The sequence below is a fragment of the Trachymyrmex septentrionalis genome, unplaced genomic scaffold, assembly GCF_001594115.1.
Source record: "Trachymyrmex septentrionalis isolate Tsep2-gDNA-1 unplaced genomic scaffold, Tsep1.0 scaffold7, whole genome shotgun sequence".
Classification (NCBI taxonomy): domain Eukaryota; kingdom Metazoa; phylum Arthropoda; class Insecta; order Hymenoptera; family Formicidae; genus Trachymyrmex; species Trachymyrmex septentrionalis.
The window spans coordinates 713509-734221 of NW_017305884.1; the positions used below are offsets into that span (position 1 = coordinate 713509).

The 20713-nt window shown below is 32.2% G+C and overlaps 2 protein-coding genes and 1 long non-coding RNA gene across 4 annotated transcripts in view; 1 reads left to right on the plus strand and 2 right to left on the minus strand.

Moving 5' to 3' along the window:
- Nucleotides 1-7191: 7191 nt before the first annotated feature.
- On the minus strand, nucleotides 7192-10561 carry LOC108753451 (solute carrier family 35 member F6). The gene is made up of 7 exons (XM_018495014.1): nucleotides 10309-10561; nucleotides 10031-10178; nucleotides 9613-9963; nucleotides 8759-8843; nucleotides 8485-8643; nucleotides 8253-8407; nucleotides 7192-8180 (listed from the first exon to the last, which is right to left on the minus strand). The coding sequence occupies exons 1-7, from the start codon at nucleotides 10383-10385 to the stop codon at nucleotides 8016-8018; spliced, it is 1140 nt and encodes a 379-aa protein (XP_018350516.1). The 5' UTR covers nucleotides 10386-10561; the 3' UTR covers nucleotides 7192-8015.
- A 3169-nt stretch (nucleotides 10562-13730) lies between these two features.
- LOC108753629 lies at nucleotides 13731-18672 on the plus strand. Its single transcript, XR_001939643.1, has 3 exons — nucleotides 13731-13741; nucleotides 18496-18502; nucleotides 18562-18672. It is a non-coding gene; the product is annotated as an uncharacterized LOC108753629 (long non-coding RNA).
- LOC108753628 (caskin-1) overlaps nucleotides 14005-20713 on the minus strand; it is a 14952-nt gene continuing 8243 nt past the window's right edge. For both annotated transcript variants that reach the window (XM_018495398.1, XM_018495397.1), the window contains exons 2-7: nucleotides 19827-20105; nucleotides 18765-19088; nucleotides 17794-18131; nucleotides 17278-17664; nucleotides 15438-15899; nucleotides 14005-15027 (exon numbers count right to left, since the gene is read on the minus strand). In XM_018495398.1, coding sequence (XP_018350900.1) covers nucleotides 14770-15027; nucleotides 15438-15899; nucleotides 17278-17664; nucleotides 17794-18131; nucleotides 18765-19088; nucleotides 19827-20105 — 2048 coding nt within the window. In that variant the 3' untranslated portion in view covers nucleotides 14005-14769. The remainder of the gene's footprint in view (nucleotides 15028-15437; nucleotides 15900-17277; nucleotides 17665-17793; nucleotides 18132-18764; nucleotides 19089-19826; nucleotides 20106-20713) is intronic.

Sequence of the window (20713 nt, forward strand, 5' to 3'; positions counted from 1 at the left end):
TATAATGTTATGGACACACATTTATTTATCTTAAACTTATCAAGTCCCCTTCTTGGCTAATTGTACACTGAAGTAAATAAATTCTATTTTATTCTATATTTATCTTAAACTTAAACCTAATAACTTTCACAATTTTCACAATTTATCCGACTGTATAACTTACTCGCATATGTTGCACACGTTGAATACTTTCACGCTCGTTGGAATGTTTCTTATTTTTCTTATTACTCTAAATATTACATTCATTACTATGTTATTTTTATTACTATGTTATTATATTGAGATCTAACAGCGCCATGTATTTTTTCTATTTTATAAACAATTTTTCTATTTAAATTAAATTTTGTCAATAGGAGATAAATGCTTTTGAGCAATCTAGCTAGGATTTTCAGTTAAATTTTCATTTTATTCTATTACTTCTTTAATTCTTTATGGTAACACTTGTATTAAGTAAAGTAACGTAATTTTATGATGTAATGTTTTAAGGGAGATAATAATGTTTTGAAAGGGAATTATAAATATCTACTACTTTCGTTGAAAGAGAAACTGTCTTTAGATTGAGTTATAATAATTTCTTTTAAGAAAAGAATTAAAGCCATTTGGATTGGAAATATATTTCAATAGAAATACAAAAGTACATACTTAGGTTTCATTGTATAAAAATTAAAGATAATGCCACTTGAATTATATTTTTTATTTAATTTGGTATTGGATTTAACTTAGCACAACAACTAGTTGTTGATATCACCTTTTATAAGAAGTAAACATATCATTAGAGTCAAATAAATAGTGGAGATAGAACCACTTGGTTTTACTTTTTAAAAATTTTAACTACATATGTATAAAATTTTAATAAGAACAATAAGTTAATTAAATGATCTAAAAAGATAGTAATATTAATAGTTTGTAATTAGTTGGTATTACTATATTTTCTTAGTTTATATAACTTATTTATTGTTCTTATTAGAATTTTGTAATATACAGTTGACGTGTTATTTATCTTCAAATTTCTAGTTACTGATATAACTTTTTTTCTCTGAGTATGTAGATATTTCTAGCGAATCCTATTCAATAAAGATAAGCTGCAGAGGCTAAAATAGTTACAAAACGATTTCTAAACAATTGCGTAATTTACAAATATCATAATTGTAGTTATTTAAAATGCTTTTTTACAGCAGGACTCTTTATGCGACCATGCGCATAAAAAGAATACCGCACAGAAACAGTTTATCGCATTTATCCTGTACCGGATGAAGACAAATTAATGATAATAAGAGGGTGGTTCGTATAGAATTAGCTACGAATCATCTCTCCCGCTGACTGATCGTTATCGGTAATTTGCGACGTTTGCTCCCCCGTGGGATTCGAGACCTCCGGGGGTATTCTTCCCCTATCGTTTTACTTCTCTACACATTTGTGATGTACAAATAGGATTTCGTTAGTGACAAATCACTTTCATGATCGCACGAGAGTCAATCAATATAAACAAATTAGATATCGATAAGTTTTAATATAACATACACTAAGATTTAATTATAGTTAATATATAATTGTAGATATATGTATATAATAACATATAATTAAATTATATATTATAATATATTAAATATAAGCAATAATTGTAATATATAATACAATAATATTATATAATATAAATAATTAGTCAAATTAACGGACACCGTGCCGATGATCTTGATCTTGACATATGTTGTCAAGGTCATGATCTTGAGTGATTTTCAAAGGTTCTAGGTGGCGTTCACTGTCCGTTCAAAAATTATTATTAATTTCAAAATAACACAAATATTTTATCTTTTTTTCTATAGGTATATGTGCAAAATATATTTCTACATATACACCCTCTAGTCAAATATTGTTTTTTTTCAAATCACTCAAAATTTTTTAATTTTGTAAAAAATTAACATATTTTTTTTAACATTCTGAGTTCTGGGTGTGGAATTCAGCATCCATAAGAGATCTGAGTGTGAAAAGCTCCATACTCTTCATAAGGAAGTCTATGCTTCCGGCTCACCGACTACAGACTACTAATTCAATGATTATTACTAATACAATGAGATTTACGTTATGAACATTCTTAATTGGATTTAATACAATCTGTAATTATGAAATTGACCAATCATAGCTAGTCCTTTGAAGAATGAAATGACTGTGTTGCCAGTTTCTAATTATGGATGTTATTGAACCCGATTAAGGATGTTCGAGTAAATATAACCATTGTGGATCCATTCATACATCTAGTACAGTATATATTATATCTAATACTTTTTATATACAGATATATACATAACTGCCGTGTCTCCTGATATAAAAAAAAATGTGTCATCAAATTTACCTTTTTAAAAAATGTAAATAAAGGCGCTAAGAGTACGTGCTCGTAAAAGAAAAACTATTGTAGCAAATTATAAAACCCAAATTGTACTATCTTTATTATACTAAATAAAAAGTAAAACCCAAGTGTGTGATACTATTTTAATTATTTATTTAACTCTAATGATATGTACTATTTGTATAAAAGATTTGATATCAAAAACTGGCGCCAAGTTTTGAAAGAGAATTAAATATTACTACGATTGATTGGAAGAAAAGTATGGGATATAACTTGGTGCCAGTTGTTGATATAAAAAAAATCTTTTATACAAACGATACATATCATTAGAATTAAGTCAATAATAATGTATCATAATTCGAATGTTATTTTGTATACAACTATTTTTTTATATAGAGGGAAAGAGACACTCTCGAAGAATAATAGTTATAGAAAAGGAGTGCTTGAACACGGACGATGGTCAGGCCCCTGCGGTTCCAATTACGATTGAAAGGCGCTCCTGTTTGTTCACCTCTTACAACTGCAGACTCTTCAATGCTTCGTAGAACCCATACTCTAGCCCCATGACCACTTTTGAATTCGGTGAGCGCGTTTCCATAACGAAAATGCGATTTTCGCAGCTGAACGGCAACTTCCTCCGTAAAGAGAACTCTATTCCGGCATTTGAATATAATTAACATGCGATCCTCACGTTCGTGTCAAAAGAAAAATTGACTAACGCTGCGCATCGAGATTACGCGAATTTACATTTCGTTGAATTTTAAAGGCTCTATTAAATATATAAATTATAGTTTTTCTTTTGCATTTCTTGAGAATATGACTTTCTTTTTTCATACCGTATGAAAAAAAGAAGTCAAATGATTATTGGATAGAGATCTATTTACATTTCTATAATACATTTTCTTGATACCGAGAAATGAGACATTGCTGAATGTTATTACTATTATGTTAACCGATTACTTAGCGTTCCTGTTTTCGCACAAAGTGCTGAATAATCAAAGAAACGATTGCCATCACAAAGGTTCTTGATTGGCTCGTTTATGTTACGATAATGCTTAGACTACCGGATAATATAGAATCCTGTAAAGAAATAGGGGAGATTAGGACTGCTTGTCACAATTTTTGAGTAATGACTTTTGGAAAAAAATGGAAGTAAGATTTTGAAAAATAATATATACGTCATAATGTACTCCTCCATCCTTTGGATGTTAAAAAAATATCATTTTTAAATACATTATATGTTATGCAAAAAAAGTTGTTTAATTTCAAGCTACGGAAATATAACAATTAATTCCGTACTTAGGATTGATTGTCACACGTTTCAAAATTGGCAGTAACATTATTTTATGGATAAAACATAAAAAATGCAGTTTTTATTTTAATGTCAATTCTATATTTCAAAAAATAATAGTAATTATACTATTGCTACAAGAAAAAAATGACATGTGTCAAGATCATTGAAATCGGTGAGGTCGCTCATTTTTTAAGTTTTATCCTCCCACCTCCACCTTCGTGCACAGAGCGACGTTTTCTTTGTTTCATGCAAAAACGCGCTGAATAAGCTTAATTTTATTAATTTTTGAGCTGTGCAAGCGAAACTGTACAATTAACCGTAAATCGTTTTATTGACTCTTATAATCGAAAAGCTTGATTCATTCACACATTCATTTATTCACAATAAACTATTAGAAAACGTTGTAGCATTTTAACTCAACTAGAATGCGTATTGATCGATTGTCAAAAGAATCACAATATGAATTTCGCTTTATGGTCTTTTTGAATGTCCATTATTGAAGTCATTTAACAAAGTTTTTATTTGTATCAAATGATTGTTATTTTCCTTTATCTTTTTCGGTACAAACTTTATGTATTTTGTTTCAGGAAAAAATTGTTTTAATTGCTTTATTTTTGTAAATATATCTAAATTTTAACTGCATTTTAATAAAATAGAATTAAATTTGCATCAAACTATACATATTGCTGTTTTAAGTAATTTTTCGTTTGAATAATTGATTTTAATTAGTGATTTTGTTGATTGGAATCAACATTTACATAAAATAAAGAAATTTATTTGCATTTAATATGAACAAGTTCGTATACCAAAAAAAAAAATGCAGTATCTGTATGTGTTTTCACTAAACTGTCTGTTAGTTTAAATATAATAGTTTGTTTACAATAGGAATAAATTATTTTGTATTATTGTAGAAATGTTTAGTCGTGAGTATTGAACAAAATATTTCAATTAGATACATGAAACAAATTTCACAATTTCTAACAAAATTCTTCTCTCAATGTAATACAGATATATAAAGTAGAAATAAAAACAGTAATTTGAGAAATATTTTTCTTCGAAGATAATGCATCTCTCTTTCTTATATTTAATCTATTTTTACCAAACACAATATATTACTAATATACAAAGTATAATACAAAGTATAATACCGAGTCCATTTATACAAGTGAATATATATATAATAATTTTTTACTCAAATACTATCAACTTTACAGAAAAACTACAAGAGACAAAAATTGTTTATTTTCTTTTCATAGAGCTCTAATAATTTTTTCAGAATTTTTTAATACCGTATTTTCTCATGTTATTAAAAATGAGAAATGCAGTACTAAAAAGTTGATAAAAAATTCTATGAAAAGAAAATAAACAATTTTCGTCTCTTGCAGTTTTTCTGTAAAGTTGATGGTATTTGAGTAAAAAATTATTGAAGACCAATTTTTGGCAATTTTTAGCAATTAATATCTTGTTAACTATTGCAAAAACTGCAAAATGGTAGAGGACTTTTCATCTCAGTTTAGTCCGCTCTACATATCCACGAATTCTATCAGAGCAATTATCAGACATCCTATATATTAAAAAATGCTATCGTGCCTTATAAGACATTTAATTGTGAGAATATCTGGAAGTTTTTATCATAATTCACTTTTATCATAATTCTAAAGTTTGATTTCGTCGTAGAATCGACATTACGAATTAAAACTAACGCTATCTGGGAGAAAGATCTTGTGGTTGAAGCCCGAGGCAATGGCGCGCGAGAGCATATCCTGTGGAGTCAGTGTATCAGTGCGCCGAAGTTGGGAGAGGGTGGCTTGTTTACTAGCGACAGTTGATTTGACAAAGCCACGAGTCCATTTATACAAGTGAATATTACAGGGGCGCAGTCGAAGGGTGGCTTGTTATCCGCTCATTGAAGTTAACCACGGGGCTAAGTGCGCGAGAAGGGTAGCGACGGTGACGACGGAGGCAGCGAGGGCTAGAGGATTGGTGGGTGATGCATCACGAGGGTGAGTAGAAACGTGATGGAGAAGAGGGAACAGAGAAGAGAGACGGTTTACGCGAAGCCTACGAGCCAATAAGAGGCCAGATCGTCACCACCGAGTAACCACGGGGCTTTCCGCTGAATTATTCGACCGAGATTGAAAAGTTAGCGCCAGCTGGTTTGCGATATCCATAAATCGTTATCTTTGTAACTCTTCTGTTAGTTTTTCTGGTTAAAATATCTATGAAAAAATCGCAGAGTTTATATAAAATAATAAATCTCCATAAGTAGCGAAGAAATTACTTCGCATTTAGAGGTAAATTGTTAATTCACATTAATTTTTACTATCGTAATATAGTAATCATATAATAGTCTAATAATATTATATTCAGTTTCAACTTTAAAATAATACAAAAATTTACAATAATTATTCGGATTAATGGACACTGCGCCAATGACCTCGACATTGATATATATTATCAAAGTCATGGCATACCCCCCCATACAGCACAAAACTTGCAGTAATATTGTTGCAATAACGCTGTAATATTGCTGCATTGTTGCTGCAACTTTTGTGCTGTAAGTGATCTTCAAAAAGTTTTAGACAGCGATAACTGTTCATTCAAAAGTTATTAACAGATAAAGTTTAACAAATGTCTTATTTCTGCAATATCGTATTGATGGGTATGCAACTTTCCACACGAAGGAAGGTCCATCCTACTTCCTCCCCTATCTAGGGGTACTTTCCACGCGAAACGAGTTCCACTCCAGCTTCCCCCCTGCCACGGGACTTACGACTTTCCAAGCGAAGCGACTTAAATCCCACCTCTCCCACTGCCTCGGGGCGTATGACTTTCCACGCGAAGCGACTTCCACCCCACCTCCAATCCTGCCATGAGGCGTAGACTTTCCACGCGAAGCAACTTCCACCCCATCTCCCCTCTGCCATGGGGCGTATAACTTTCCGCAAATGTGCGGTAAAAATATATTCATATAATCATTGTACGTCGATTTTGTTTTGGATGAGGTGAGTTAGTTCCTCGAACTTTTTAACGTTTAATTCACACAATTTAACATTTAATATGTATTTAAGATATTTATTCGACACTATCCAGTCTTCTAACTGGCATGAGTCTTTTTACTCCTATGGGAGAGTGATTGACGATCCCATAAAGAGCAACACCGGTTAAAAGTTTATGGATTTATACAAGTAGATAACCATAAATCGTTTGTAACTACTGCTGAAAAAAATTAGCCGAAACATGTACGATTACTAATTTATGTAATTCGTTTTTATTTGTTATAATTTTACGCACATTTTACAGTGCTTATATCTATTTGCCTTCTTTTTTAAGTTTTTTTTTAATCCATAAAAAAGGTGTAACAATTATTAAAAATAGAAAAATTCTGTTTCTGTTATACCTTTTACAAGGGTTATTAACAAAGTTATCCATATATGGAATAAAGGAGAAATATATAATTATAAATTAATATTAGAATATATATTTCATGAATTAATATCATAATTGCGTCCACGAACAGTATACAATAACGATTTTGAAATTGCTGTTCAAAAAGTATACATGTATAATACTAAAATGTCTTCTGCTTCAATAAATCTTTAGAATTAGAGCTACGCGTTTTATAATATTTTATTCTATTCACTAGTTAATATTTTTTTAATATTCTGTGAATGTATAATAATATAACAGCGTAACGTATACCGTAATTGTTATCTATAAGTTTATCATACAGGGTAGTCATTTTAATTCATCCACTAGAATATCTCATCCTTAAGTTAATCTTTCTTTCCCTTGTAACTGAATAACTTTTGTCTTAGATTATCCCATCTTTCTCTTTAGCTGACTATCTTATTCTCTTACTCTCTTATGTTCTTATTCTTTTACTCTTTTGTTTATCCAGTAGGTTGAGCAAGTAAATTATCACATAGTTGAATCAACTGATATTTAAATTTCAGAATTTTGAGATATTCTACTAGATAGAATAAAACGGACCATATAGATATACATGTGGCCCGCGTGCGCGCGCGCACACACATACACACGTATGTATCTATCTCAAGTGTCTCATTTCTAAGAATTAGAGATTATAACTTTTCGGGACTTTGTCACACTTTTAAATTATCGGGATTATGATTTTTCAAGACATTGTCAGTTCTTAAATTTCGACTGTGACTTTTCAGGACATTGTCATAGTTTTCAATTTTCGTGACATTCTTTTCAGGATTTGGCATGTCCTCCGTTTTGTAATTACTTTGGATTATAAGACTGCAGATCCTGTTATAGTAATTTTACTTGAAATAATAATCATTCAATCAAAACAATTAATATCAGCAATAATGGTAGTTTGAAGTATTTATATCATATATATATAGATGTTTATATTGTTTCTTGTACGTCGTCTGCAGCCGTATTAATAATACAATCTTCATTTTTTGATAATGTATGGTGTCCCAAATAATGTCGACATTTCCGAATTAATTGCGGAATAATAATATTGTTATAACATGCCATACCAATTAGAAGAATTATAAAACCAATGAGCTATAACGAAAAATTTTGCAATAATGTTTTTGTTATGTGTATATAAGTGATTTTTACTTCTTTAAAGCGTACCTGCATATAATGAAAAACTTGCCACTGAAACGCTAAAGAAAAGATCCATATCACAATTGTGCGAACACTGTCTAAAATCATTCTCGTTGTAGCACTCATTTCCTTAGTAACGCTAATACCAGCAAAATTAAAAAAAGCAATACTAAATGATATACCTGCAATCCGAAATAAGTTTGTTATAAAGACCGGAGATTGATAGTTACGAAAGAAATTAGAAAAAAATAAGACTGACCGATAACAGCTATCAATAATTTACTATTGCTTCCTATTTCGATAAGAGCTTCTACAGTAGCTTCAAGTGTGCCGCGTGAATTATCCGCAAAAGGAGGTGGCGCGGTAATATAATTTAAAGGGATTATTATTAGAGAAATACCAATAAATCCAAAGATACCTGTAAAAATAGATCCGAAAAATAAAAATTATTAATCGACATTTTTAAGATATTGTTTAAATATATTAATATTAACAAAGTTTATTATTTAAAAAAATGTAAAAATTATACTAACCTTCCCATCCAATTGCTTGTAACGCAGGAATATCTTGCTGTCCCACATATTTTTCTTCAACAACCATTTGAACAGCTGTTATTATCTAGAATATTTGAAATTTGAAAATAATTTTATGAAATTAAACATATTTATCTCTGCATAATTAGGTATTTAGCTTAAGCAAGTATAATTAAATTGTTAATAAAATTACTAAAATAATAAGAACTAGGCTACAAGTGAAGAACAAGGTCTTGATATTGTATTATTAAACAACAAACAAAAGTTTATTCTAACATATGTTTTGATCCCAATCAGTATATAATAATTGCCATCACTATAATTAGTTTATTAAAACAATAAAATTCAAAAAAAAATCTTAAATTACTCGCTTTTGTATTTTCAATAATTAACGGATATTTTAAATAGAGTCAATCGGAAGCTGCCATGAATTAATGCATAGATCAGAATCGTCGAATTTAATAGTTCTTTTATTTCTTGACGTCTTTTGTATTAAAACTCCGATCTTTAATCTGTTAACTAGTGAAAATACAAAAGTAATTTAACATGTTTTTGTGTCTAAATTTTGTTTTAACAATCTAATCATAGAGTAATGACAAATATTATACACTGGTTGAATGTTTAATTATAAATTTGTTAACATTTAGAATTAAACCTAATTGTGGTAAAAATATATATGTTAGAATAAACTTTTGCTTGTTGCTTAATAATTCAGCATCAAGATGTTGCTTGACTCATAGTCCTATTTTTATGATTTCAATTTTTGAGATTATTTAAGATTCTTTTACTTTATTAAATTTATAATTACTAAGTTTTATACATATAATATAAAAAAATCAATAATAAAGATGTACCTGGGCAAATATAATAAGCAAATCCCCAGTGATTACAGAATTTGCACTGACATCATCGTTTTCCATTACTAATATATCACTAATACCAACAAATATTAAACCTATTACAACAAAACCAATGCCTATCCATTCTCTTACTCCCAATTTTCTATTAAGAAATCCAATAGAAAGCATTCCTGTGAAAACAATTACTGATCCACGCAACATTTGGAAGCTACTTGCATAAGTCATATTCAAGCCAACATACATTATGGATGTTGCAAACATATCACATAATGCAGGCACTATTAAAATAAAAGGATTAAAAATCCTTGAACCTTTGGTGAGTACATTATTATCTACAGAGCCATCCTGAGAATAAATTAACATAATAATAAATTTATTTATTTTACAGAGAACAAAAATCATAAATACTTACACCTCGTCGATTATAATAGTAGTAAAAGACTTTAAACGCTAAAAAACAAAGAGCTTCTCCAAGAAACATAAATGATGATTGCATAAAAGGATGATTGAAATATCTAAGTTGCCCATCTTCACCAAGTACAATTTGTTTATCTGCATATCTAAATAAATTTTAATTTAAAGTTAATTATAATATTTATAAAATTAATTATACATTTTCTTCTGCATTATAATTTTATTCTTTATACTGTATATGTGTGTATGTACATAGTTTAAAAATATAATACTTACTTAACTGATAAAGTATTAAATGAACCTGTAATTATTTGAAGTATTGCTAAAGTACATTGAAAATTTGACCACGCCATTGTTTATGAGAAACAATGGCAGACTGATGATACACCACTTATTATATGGCTATTTTTTGTTTACGTATGTGATAATGACACATACATTAAGAGTATATAGTTTACTTTGGCACTCTTAGTAAATAAAACAAAAGCTAGTTTCTTTGTAGCTTAACTTTCTTAGTACTTTTCTTTTTTTTCTACGTTTAATTATAGATATGATTTGTAATAGAATTTATCATATGTACACTCTTCATACTTAAAATGAAATAAATATACATTTGAAGTTTGGCAACAACAAGAAAGTTTCAACAGAGAGATAAGATGCGTACATACCAATCTTTTTCATGCAACTGCATGCAACGCTTCTAATCCTCTGCTACACTAGCGCACCATCGTCCATATTCGAGATACAGAAACTACGTATATATTACGTCCATTTTTGTAACACGTCGATAAAATCGTAATATTGAAAGTGGACGTACTGCGTGTCAGTTTACATTCACATAAATTGTGCAGGATAAAGAAGATATTTAACGCACCAGAATTTTATCATAATAAGGAGATGCTGGAGTGACGGTCGAATTTGATCGAGGTCAATAAAATAAATTTTGTTAAAGATCTTTTAACAACAAATTATCAGAAATCTGATTTTGAGTGTTTTCATTGGCCATTTAATCCGCCATTTTTTTCTCTAATCGAAGAAGGAGCAGCTTTAGCACAAGCACCAACGAAATACTATTAGGGGCTTCGCACAATAAATTAAAGGAATAAGGAACAGAGAACAAGAATTTCAACCTATCAGAAACTGTGTATTCCACAATACATGATTTCTGGTAGGTTGAAATTTCTGGTAGCTTGTCTGGGCTGGCAGAGTATACGTCTACACGTACGCTATAGGCGTCAAGAGTGGATATAAATACAGACCCTTTAATCAGAGACTGGCCATAAGGATTTCGTCAAGTTTCTTCGAGAAAGGAGTGAGATGGCCTATACTCCTTTCTCGCTTGAAGAAATTTGATGAAATTCTGATGACCAGTCTCTGATTAAAGGGTCTCTAGATATAAAGAGCCAATAATAATAAACGCCAATTAACCGGAAGTCGCCATTTGGTATCCTACATGACACTGGGGTATCTATGTGACGCAATTCCTTGCCTTAACCTCTTCTTTCTTTAACGTTGTCTTCTTCTAATTAACAGTAAAGACATCTAATGGCGTAACCAATCAGCGTTAGGCACATGCATTGGCGTCACTCTGTACTTACTCTAGCGTACGTATACTATTGTACATTACGGGCGCCGCCAAGCAAGCGGCGTGAGTACGCAGTATATATGTATATATATATATATATAAAGGGTGTCCCAAAATTAACGCAAGATTTGAATTTGCCGCCATTTGTGCAGTAAAGTGTTGGCAACCCAAAAAAAAAACAATTTAACAGCTGACAGTTTAGGGTTAGTGAAAATGAGGCGTGAAAACGTATGTGCATGCAAAGCTGTGGAGGCCATTTGCCCGATGTGTTATTCCACAAATAACCCTATCCTATGTACTTTATGATTCAATAAAAAAATAACAATCAAAAGACTAAAAACTGTGTTTTCTATTTAATTCAAATCTTGCGTTAATTTTGGGACACCCTTTATATATATGTATATATATCTCGCCACCGCGAGATAGATTCGTTTTCCGTAAAGAGAAAATGATGCGGATCCCTATAAAGAGGCGTATACAAATGGAATTCATCACTGTCACTTACTGTCACTTACTAGTTCGATAATGAAGCAAATAGAAAATGACAGTAACGTAATTAACTATGATTAGTTTCATGTGACGCGGTAACCAATGAATACATTAGAAGCTGTAAGCTTATTGGCTACCGCATCACATTTTGCCGCGCGGCAAACGTTTCCGCATCCAGTGTGCAGAAGCCAATACTCTTTTCCTGCATTTTGTATCATACCGAGACGCGGATATATTCTTGTAAAAAAGTATTACTGCGCACTGCGCAGTAGTGCTCAGTAGTATTTTTCTAGAAGAATTTAACTTAAAAGGGTTTAATTTGAAAGACATTTTAGGAAGGACATCCACTGGATAAAGACAGGATGAAATTTGATCATCCAGAAATATCCTAATGATATTTAAACAGTGATGTCCTATGAATGAGACATATAAATTCGACACCTCAATTTAGCCTTAAGTTTCTTCAGACACGTACTTTGAATGTTTGAAAATCCCTCGACATACATCTGTAAGATCAAGTTTTGCTGTATGGGTATAGTATAGAGATAGGTGTGATTTTTCAATGAAAAACGCAAAAATGTGCACGATGAACGAAACGAACCACGTCTGTGGTTAATAATTACATGTTTCGATTTACGTCGAAGTTATGAAACTCGATGTTATGAAACTGGCCAATTATAAATATTTCTCTAAAGAATGGAATGACTGTGATTGATCAGTTTTATAAATGTTATGGATGTTATTAAATCCGATCAATGCTTCTTTCTACTAATGTAGATTAACTTTAATCTCAATTCAACTTACTCTTCATCTTTTTCTTATTCTTAAAACTAGAAAAAGATGAAAAGTTAGTTGAACTGAAATTAAAGTTAAACCGCATTGGTAGAAATGGGCATAAAAGTGTCGTCTAAACGTAATCAATGACGAATTGATACGTATAGTTGAAGAGAAAATTAAAGAGAACAGACGATTTATTATGAAGTCTTTTTCCCTGTATTTTCTAGAAATTTTGTAGGCGGCAACTTTCTGATGACGAAGGAATACAACGCCTGGTGCCCCGCTATAATAAGTCATCAACAATGGTAACTATGTAGCGGAATAGTAAGGTGTGTATTTTAAAAAGCAATAAAAAATTTTCTGTAAGTATAGACTTGTTTTCTTTTAATAGGCCATCGGAACTTATTTTCTGGTTAACCCTCGTATAAATAGTACATTGTAAAAGAAATTTCTTGCAAAATACATCCAGATCGCAGAACATACTAATAACATACATTTTCGGAAGATCATTTCGAGTCTTATCTCAAAAGTGTCTCCACAGCTACTTTGATTTAATACATATGAATACTTTCCACTGCTTCACATATCTAGGTGTGTCATATAATAATAGTAAGTCATATTTCTAAATTAATTAGTACAGATAATAATATAAAGTGTTAATTAGCATACACTACTTATATTTCTGTACTAAACCATATTACCTTGAAAGTCTAAGTATACGATTGATAACATTTCTTATAAAACTCTTATTAACGAATTATATCTTGTGACTTTCTAAAAAATCATACAAAAGCTTATAAATTCATACAAGATGCAGCTGTTAATTCTTTATCATTGTAACAATTTCTCTATGAATATGTCTCTAACATTCGGGGCTGCTTTATTTGGGTGATGGAACACAATTATCTTTCCTTGCCTCTTGCTCTTTTACGAAGTCAACTATGAGAAAATTTTCGATTTCTATTGTATTATCAATTTAAGGAAGGACGGAAATGGAAAAATCAATTGGAATGTACGTATATTAACGAAAACCAAATTTTATAGAGAAAAGGAGTTAGATTTGATTAATTACAAATTTGTTACAGATATAAAAAGATTTTATACAGAAAACATGTGTTCTTTTCGAATTGTTTGTAATACGATCTGTAGTACAAATTATAATTATACAAATATATTTATATTTGTTAATATTTTTTTCCCTTCCCCCTCTCCTTGCTACGTCAGTATTTCATATTTGTTTGAATACTTTGAGTTGCCCTAATTTATATAGAATAGAGCAACACGTATTGTATTATCACTTGTTTGTAATATTGTCCATTGTAAAAAAAGGCTAATAAAAAGGAATATGATTATAGAATTACTCCAAAAAGAAATAGAAAAGGATTGTGCAATACCAGTATAAATGTAATACCACAACTGCGTTTGGAAATTTGCTGGCACATTCAAGATGTTTCTATGCAAAAGTATAAAGTATTTTTATCTCAATAAAGAACCGAAAAAAATCAAAGCAAAACATAAATCACGCGAAAATAGATGTATTTTGGATATTCATTAATCTGTACAATATGAAACAATAGTTTCATCGATTTCGAATGACGTAATTTATTTTTTATTTTTTTTTTTTTTTGGAATAAAAGATTCTGTTCTTTTCGCAACGAAGACATAGATTTATATTAGTAAATATTTCCGTCTTTGTGGATCTTAGAATTCGAGATATTCGATTCTCAACACGATTCCATCAGTTTATTTCGTCATGAATTGTATTCACTTGTATCTATAATTGTGTACACGTTGCACTAATCAAGTTTATTTATTTCATGTATCAAAGCCTGCATTTCTATGGCAACTTTAATTAGATAGAAAAGTGCAAACGAAGGCAGTGACGATTATGAGTTCAGGCCTTGGCGTTTCTCTTCTTCGAGCATTGCATCGAGCTCATCTGTAAGATTGGCAAGCATATTTCCAATGTCGTTCAAAACATCCGCAGGTTCTCCGCCATTGGAATGATGATTGACTATATGACCACTTATACTACTATTAGGACCACCCGCTATGTATTCTTGTGCTCGGTTAGCCCTTTGTTTTATCGTACCAGCATTCTCATTGGCAAACGGCAACGAATCTGATTCTGTACTGGAACTTGACTGTAAATATAAAAATAAAACAAATGTACTAATATATACATTAAGGAATTTAAAAAAACTGAATTAAGCCTATAAAAATTTAAATATTGTGCGATTCTCTAAACGTTTTATCGACAATTGTCACTATCGTTAACTAGCCAATGAAGATAAATTTCTTACAATATTTTCTTGAAAGTACTAAATAAACATTTCCTTATTGTAAATAAGTATTTACAAAATAAGGTAAACATATATTATTTAATTTAAGTATTAATTTCTTTTTTAATAAATATTTATCTGCAGTAGAAAAATATTTACTTAATACTATTTAAGAAAATATTATTTAGATTTAAGAATTTTTTTTTAGTGTATATATTAAAAATCGCAAAAAAATTAAATAGATATGGTAAAAACTTTCAAAATTAACGTACTTTAAAACTAGCATCTGATCCGTTGCGATGTTGCAGGGCGAGAGATGCAATTAACTCGTGTTCTTCATTAATGTTAATACTAACGCTACCCCAAGAACGTGACATGGAAGAAGACGGTCGATTTAATTGCGGTGGTGTGGAAGATACTGACGTAGGCACCGGCGTAGGCGCCGGTGGTGGCGGCGACGGATGATGAAGCAAATGTTGGTGATGATGAATAAGATGATCGTCACATGAAGCGGTTGGCACCGGTCCGCTGCAGTCTATCACGACGTCACCGATCACCGAGCCACCAACAGCGATTACGGAAGAATTAGTTGTATCTCTAGAGCTTTGTCGTCTTGGAGGTGATGGAGGACATCGTTTTGGAAGATGTGGACTACTTTCGAGTCCATATGTTAATTGATACTTATTATTCAAATCTCTCGGCAAGGATTTATATTGACCTGGTGTTGCAGTGACCTGAAATTACATACATATATCACGACCAAAATTAAAATTATGTCTGAAACAAACTATATCTAAAAGTTATATCTATAAGCCACATCGTAAATTTTTGCACTTTGATTCTTTCTCAAATATATTGCGAGATTTCATTAAACCAATTGATTGCTTTATATTTTTTAACCAGTTATACTTTTTGCAAATTGATTACAAATATATGGCTAGATCTTCAAGAATATTATAAATTATACACTGTTATTGTATATTCACAGACATGTTTAGTGATTATTTTTCTTAAAATATGCATAATTTTCTAATTAATTATTTAATTCATTTATTGAAAAATTAAAAGCATTTCAAATTAAAGTAAATATTTACATAAAGTCAGCTTTTTCAAAATTCAATGACCTTGACATATGTTATCAAAGTCATTATTTTAAGTGACCTCTAACAGATTTTAACCCATCGTTCGTTGTTATTTTTGTTAATAATAAAAATTATTAACAAAAAAAGTTTAAAATATTATGTCTTACTTCTGCTATGTACAATATTAAGGACTATCCCAAACCTTCATCCTTGCGTGACTCTATGCGAAGCGAGGTCCACTCTACAAAAGAGAAAGAGGAGTTACGGGAGAGATAGTATAAACTTCGTTTTGCGTGGAATATCGGACAATCCTAAGGAAGGAGATGAGCTGGACCTCGGCCATCTTTGAATTAGATCAACTACTTGTTATGCGCGAAACGCGTGACGTGATAATACGCGCATATCAGGGGTTGCCATTTCATGGACGGTCTACTATAGAGTCCTGTATATAAAAGAAACATTGAACTCCCACTAGAGTTCGAATCCCCACCGTCACTTCCAGCACCGCCATATTTGAACCGTTCCAATGTCGTAAACTCTGTTTAATATGAAAATTATTCCGTTAACGTGAGACTTCTAAGCAGAGAAGAAGTTGGAATTCGCTTCACATGGAAAGTTGCATCCCTAAGTAGGAGGAGGGGGAGGGGAGGAGGGGGATGGTACTCGTTTCGTGGATAACGCATAATACGTAATGCATAAGAAAATGTACCAATTAAAGTCCTTTGTTTCCTTTCTTTTCATGAAATAAAGAACTCTGATTGGTTGAATTTCTTATGCTTTTTGTTATGCGTTATGCAAGAGTTTATTGCCCCCTGCTTAATTCACGCAGGCAGCACTTTTACATAAGAAAATGTGGAGTTAGTAATAAGTGTAATATATATAACAGTTTGTATGTACTGTATATACAAACACAGGTACGTTGTTGACATAATATAGCTTGGATTAAAACCATCAAATCAGCACATAAATTTTTCTCGTCCATCTATTTTTGCTTCAAGCATATCTATACATTCAAGACAATCGAATATACCTTGGCTACAGGTCGTGGACGAACGAGACAATGTCTTGGTCGTGGAAGAGTGCCCCCACCAGCATCTACAACGGAAACATCATTCGTGGGTGTAAGATCACCATCTTCAAAACTGCGTGGACGCCAATCGAGAGATTGTGGATGCGACGTTGGAGCTGGTGATGGAGGATAACCAAGAGGCGCATCCTCTAGACTTTCCAAAGATTTTCCTCGGGAGCTAGTACGGCCAACTGTATTGTAATCAGTTGGAAACGCGGCGTACATACTTTTCCAAGTAACATCAGAAGTAGTATCGCTTCCACCTCTTTGAAAAGATCTAAGCACAGGCGAAGAACAATTTTCATCAGGTGATGGTAAATCAGGTCCACTTCGTTGAATAACAACGTCCTAAAAAATCATAAATTATACAGTAATTTATTATTGCATGACATTATTAATATATTGATTAAAATAATTAGGAGATTTTTCCAACTAAATTCGATACTGATGAGAAAAAATAGAGAATTTATAATTTACCTGCGTATGCCCAGGATGTGGCGGCAGGCGCGCAAGATCAAGTGGTTGTATACGCTTGCCAGCGCGAATATCTTTAACTCTTTTAATTGCTAACAATAATTTTTTCTGGTGTCCTAATCGTACTATACCAATGTCTTCAAGATCCTCCCAAGTGAGAGTTGTCACGTCTTCGACGGATCGCATACCCTGTTGATGAAGAGCACCAAGATATTCCTCAAGTCTGAGAAGCCTGAGCCATTCTTCGAGCGATCCAGGCACATGTTCTGGTAAACCATCTCCTATATTTAAATTATCTATTTCCGCTTTTAGTCGTTTCCTATGATTGGGTTTTTTGATACCTATAATGTAATGTATAAAAAAGTGTATATTTGTTTAAATCAGGCCTGTTAAAATTTAGCTCGTAAGCCGAAACTCTTCGTCCAGCCATCTCTCCGCCGTCTCGATAGAGCGAGACGGAGTGTAAATAACAAAAGATAGACTCTAGAATTCAGGTCTGTCCAAGCGCTGAAAATTGAAGCCGAGAGAGCCCGTTTCTCAATCTGTAATCATAGTTGCAGTCTTTTATTTTGTCTATCATTCTCTGCCTGTGACATCCTATGATGGAATACTTTCTCCATAGTAACACCCATAATAATGCTATACCAATTTTTTGCAGGCATCTTTGTTTTTTATTATAGAAAATATGGATGTTCTTCTATACAGCACAGAAGTTTGCAGCAATACTGCTGCAATATGTTGCAACGTTACATTTCAACGATGTTTAGACAGACCTGAATCAGGCGGAGCGCTGGTGTCTATCCTTTTGTTATTTACGCTTCGTCTCGCTCTATCGAGACGATAAAAATGTGGAAGTGTTTCGGCTTACGAGCCGAGTTTTGGACAGGCCTATTGTAACTAATCTATATAAGTAATACTTATAAACTAGATAAACAATACTTAGATTAAACTCGTTATTACAATATGTGCTCTACCTATAGCCGTGAGATCCTCCGGTGTCATACGCGTTATAGTTGCAAGGTCATAACCTGCGGAAGCAAACAAAGGAAAATATTCCTCGAATTGGAGTTCAGTTAACCAAGCGTGAACGACGTCAAGATCTGTCGGTCGATCAGGATGACTCCCGAGTGAACTAATAGAGCATCTAGGAGACGAGGCAAGAGCACCGGGCCCTCTAAGTCCTAAGTGATATCCAGACGCTCTTCCAGAATCCAATGACGCCGTAGAATGTCTAGAACCGGAACCTGATCCGGAACTACCAGGACTGTCTCTACCAGGACTCTGAGTCATATCAATACCTAAGAAATATCCAAACATTCGTATTTTACAATTATATTACTTTGAAATTAATATTATAAACAATGTAATACAAATTTTTAGACCAACGAGAATAGATTTAATTAAATAAAAGAGAAAACTTATATTTGGTTGCCAAAACCTTTTTCAATCTTAAAACGCATAAGAAGGAAATTCTCAGAATAGTAATATTACTTACTAAATGAAACAATTTAATAATGTTTTTATGCTAATAAGCACCTCTTATAAAAATATTAGTTGTCATATATATAATCTTCATATAAGATAGATAAAACAGAAACAAAGATAAAATGCAAGCGAATTTTTACCTTGATAAGATTTATTTCTGATAAATTTAGCCATAGTAGAAGGATATTTTCCAAAGACATTATCCTTCCACCATAGATTTAGCTATCTATCGATTATTCAAACAATCAATCAATTATTTTTTAGTATTGAGGTCGACATATGCTCGTGGCAATTAAATAATCAACGTGCGCACCACAAGAGCATATGAGAAGTGTAACACAGGCTAGAGGCTTAACGTATGAAGAAGAGATCGACAGGAATAACGGACAAGATTATCTGACCTTAATTGCACTATAGTCGAAAAGCAATTTACAATCGCGTCTATTTATAATCGATTTTTAAAGCAAATACTCGACCATGTCCATTCCTATTTTACTCTTCGCGTTAGAAAAGAATTAGTCTAATAATATAACTTTACATGTAATTCGCACCTTGATCTTCGGCGTGGGCATACTTGCCAATCACCGGCGGAAAGGTGAAGCCCGAATGTGTAAAAATAGGTCCTGGACTTTTTCCAGATGGCACCACGTAGGAACCATCGTCTGTCGTACCTCCGGGGCCGCTTCCAGAGAGGAAGCAATTATCCTCACTGCTAGCATATCCAGCCGAGCCGAAAGAGGAACCGGAATGTCGAAACACATCTGGTACAGCTGGTGGAGCTACTTTCTTTGCTTGAGTCACGGCTTTGGATGGCCGACTCATACCGCCAACTGTAAGAAACAGAAAAAAAAAGTTAACCCATTGCTACATGGTATTTCATAGACTACATATTTTTTCAGTTTTTCTACATTTATATGCATAATTGGTATATATAATATATTTGATTTTTTTTGTCCTGAGACATATGCAGAATGTCTATACATCTATACTGCTGTATGTGTGTTAGTCCTACTGACAATGAATCAGTAAAACAGGCAACTTTAGGATCTCCCATAAATCGTAATCAAATAACTTCATATAAAACCGTGACTTCTGGGTACCGCTCTTCTTATCCAAAGTGCGCAAGAGCACACCTATTATACTTCCATCATGAATTGTGTGATAGTTGTGCGGTATACTCGTGATCATTGTAGAAGACTATGTTTGATCAGCGCCGGGCGGGTGCTAGTCTGTTTGTGAGGCAGCTGATAAGATGCAATTTCTGCTTTCTCTAAAGGTCTTGAGTTAATCTGCGTTCGGAAACATCACCCGAGTGCCTTCGTATATCATCTTATCTTCCTTATTCAACATTGAATGATAATAAGGTTAAATAATAAGAGGATGTTTCCGGGCGCAGCCTTAGTTTTTCCAATCGACAAAATCTGAAAGAGGCGAGATC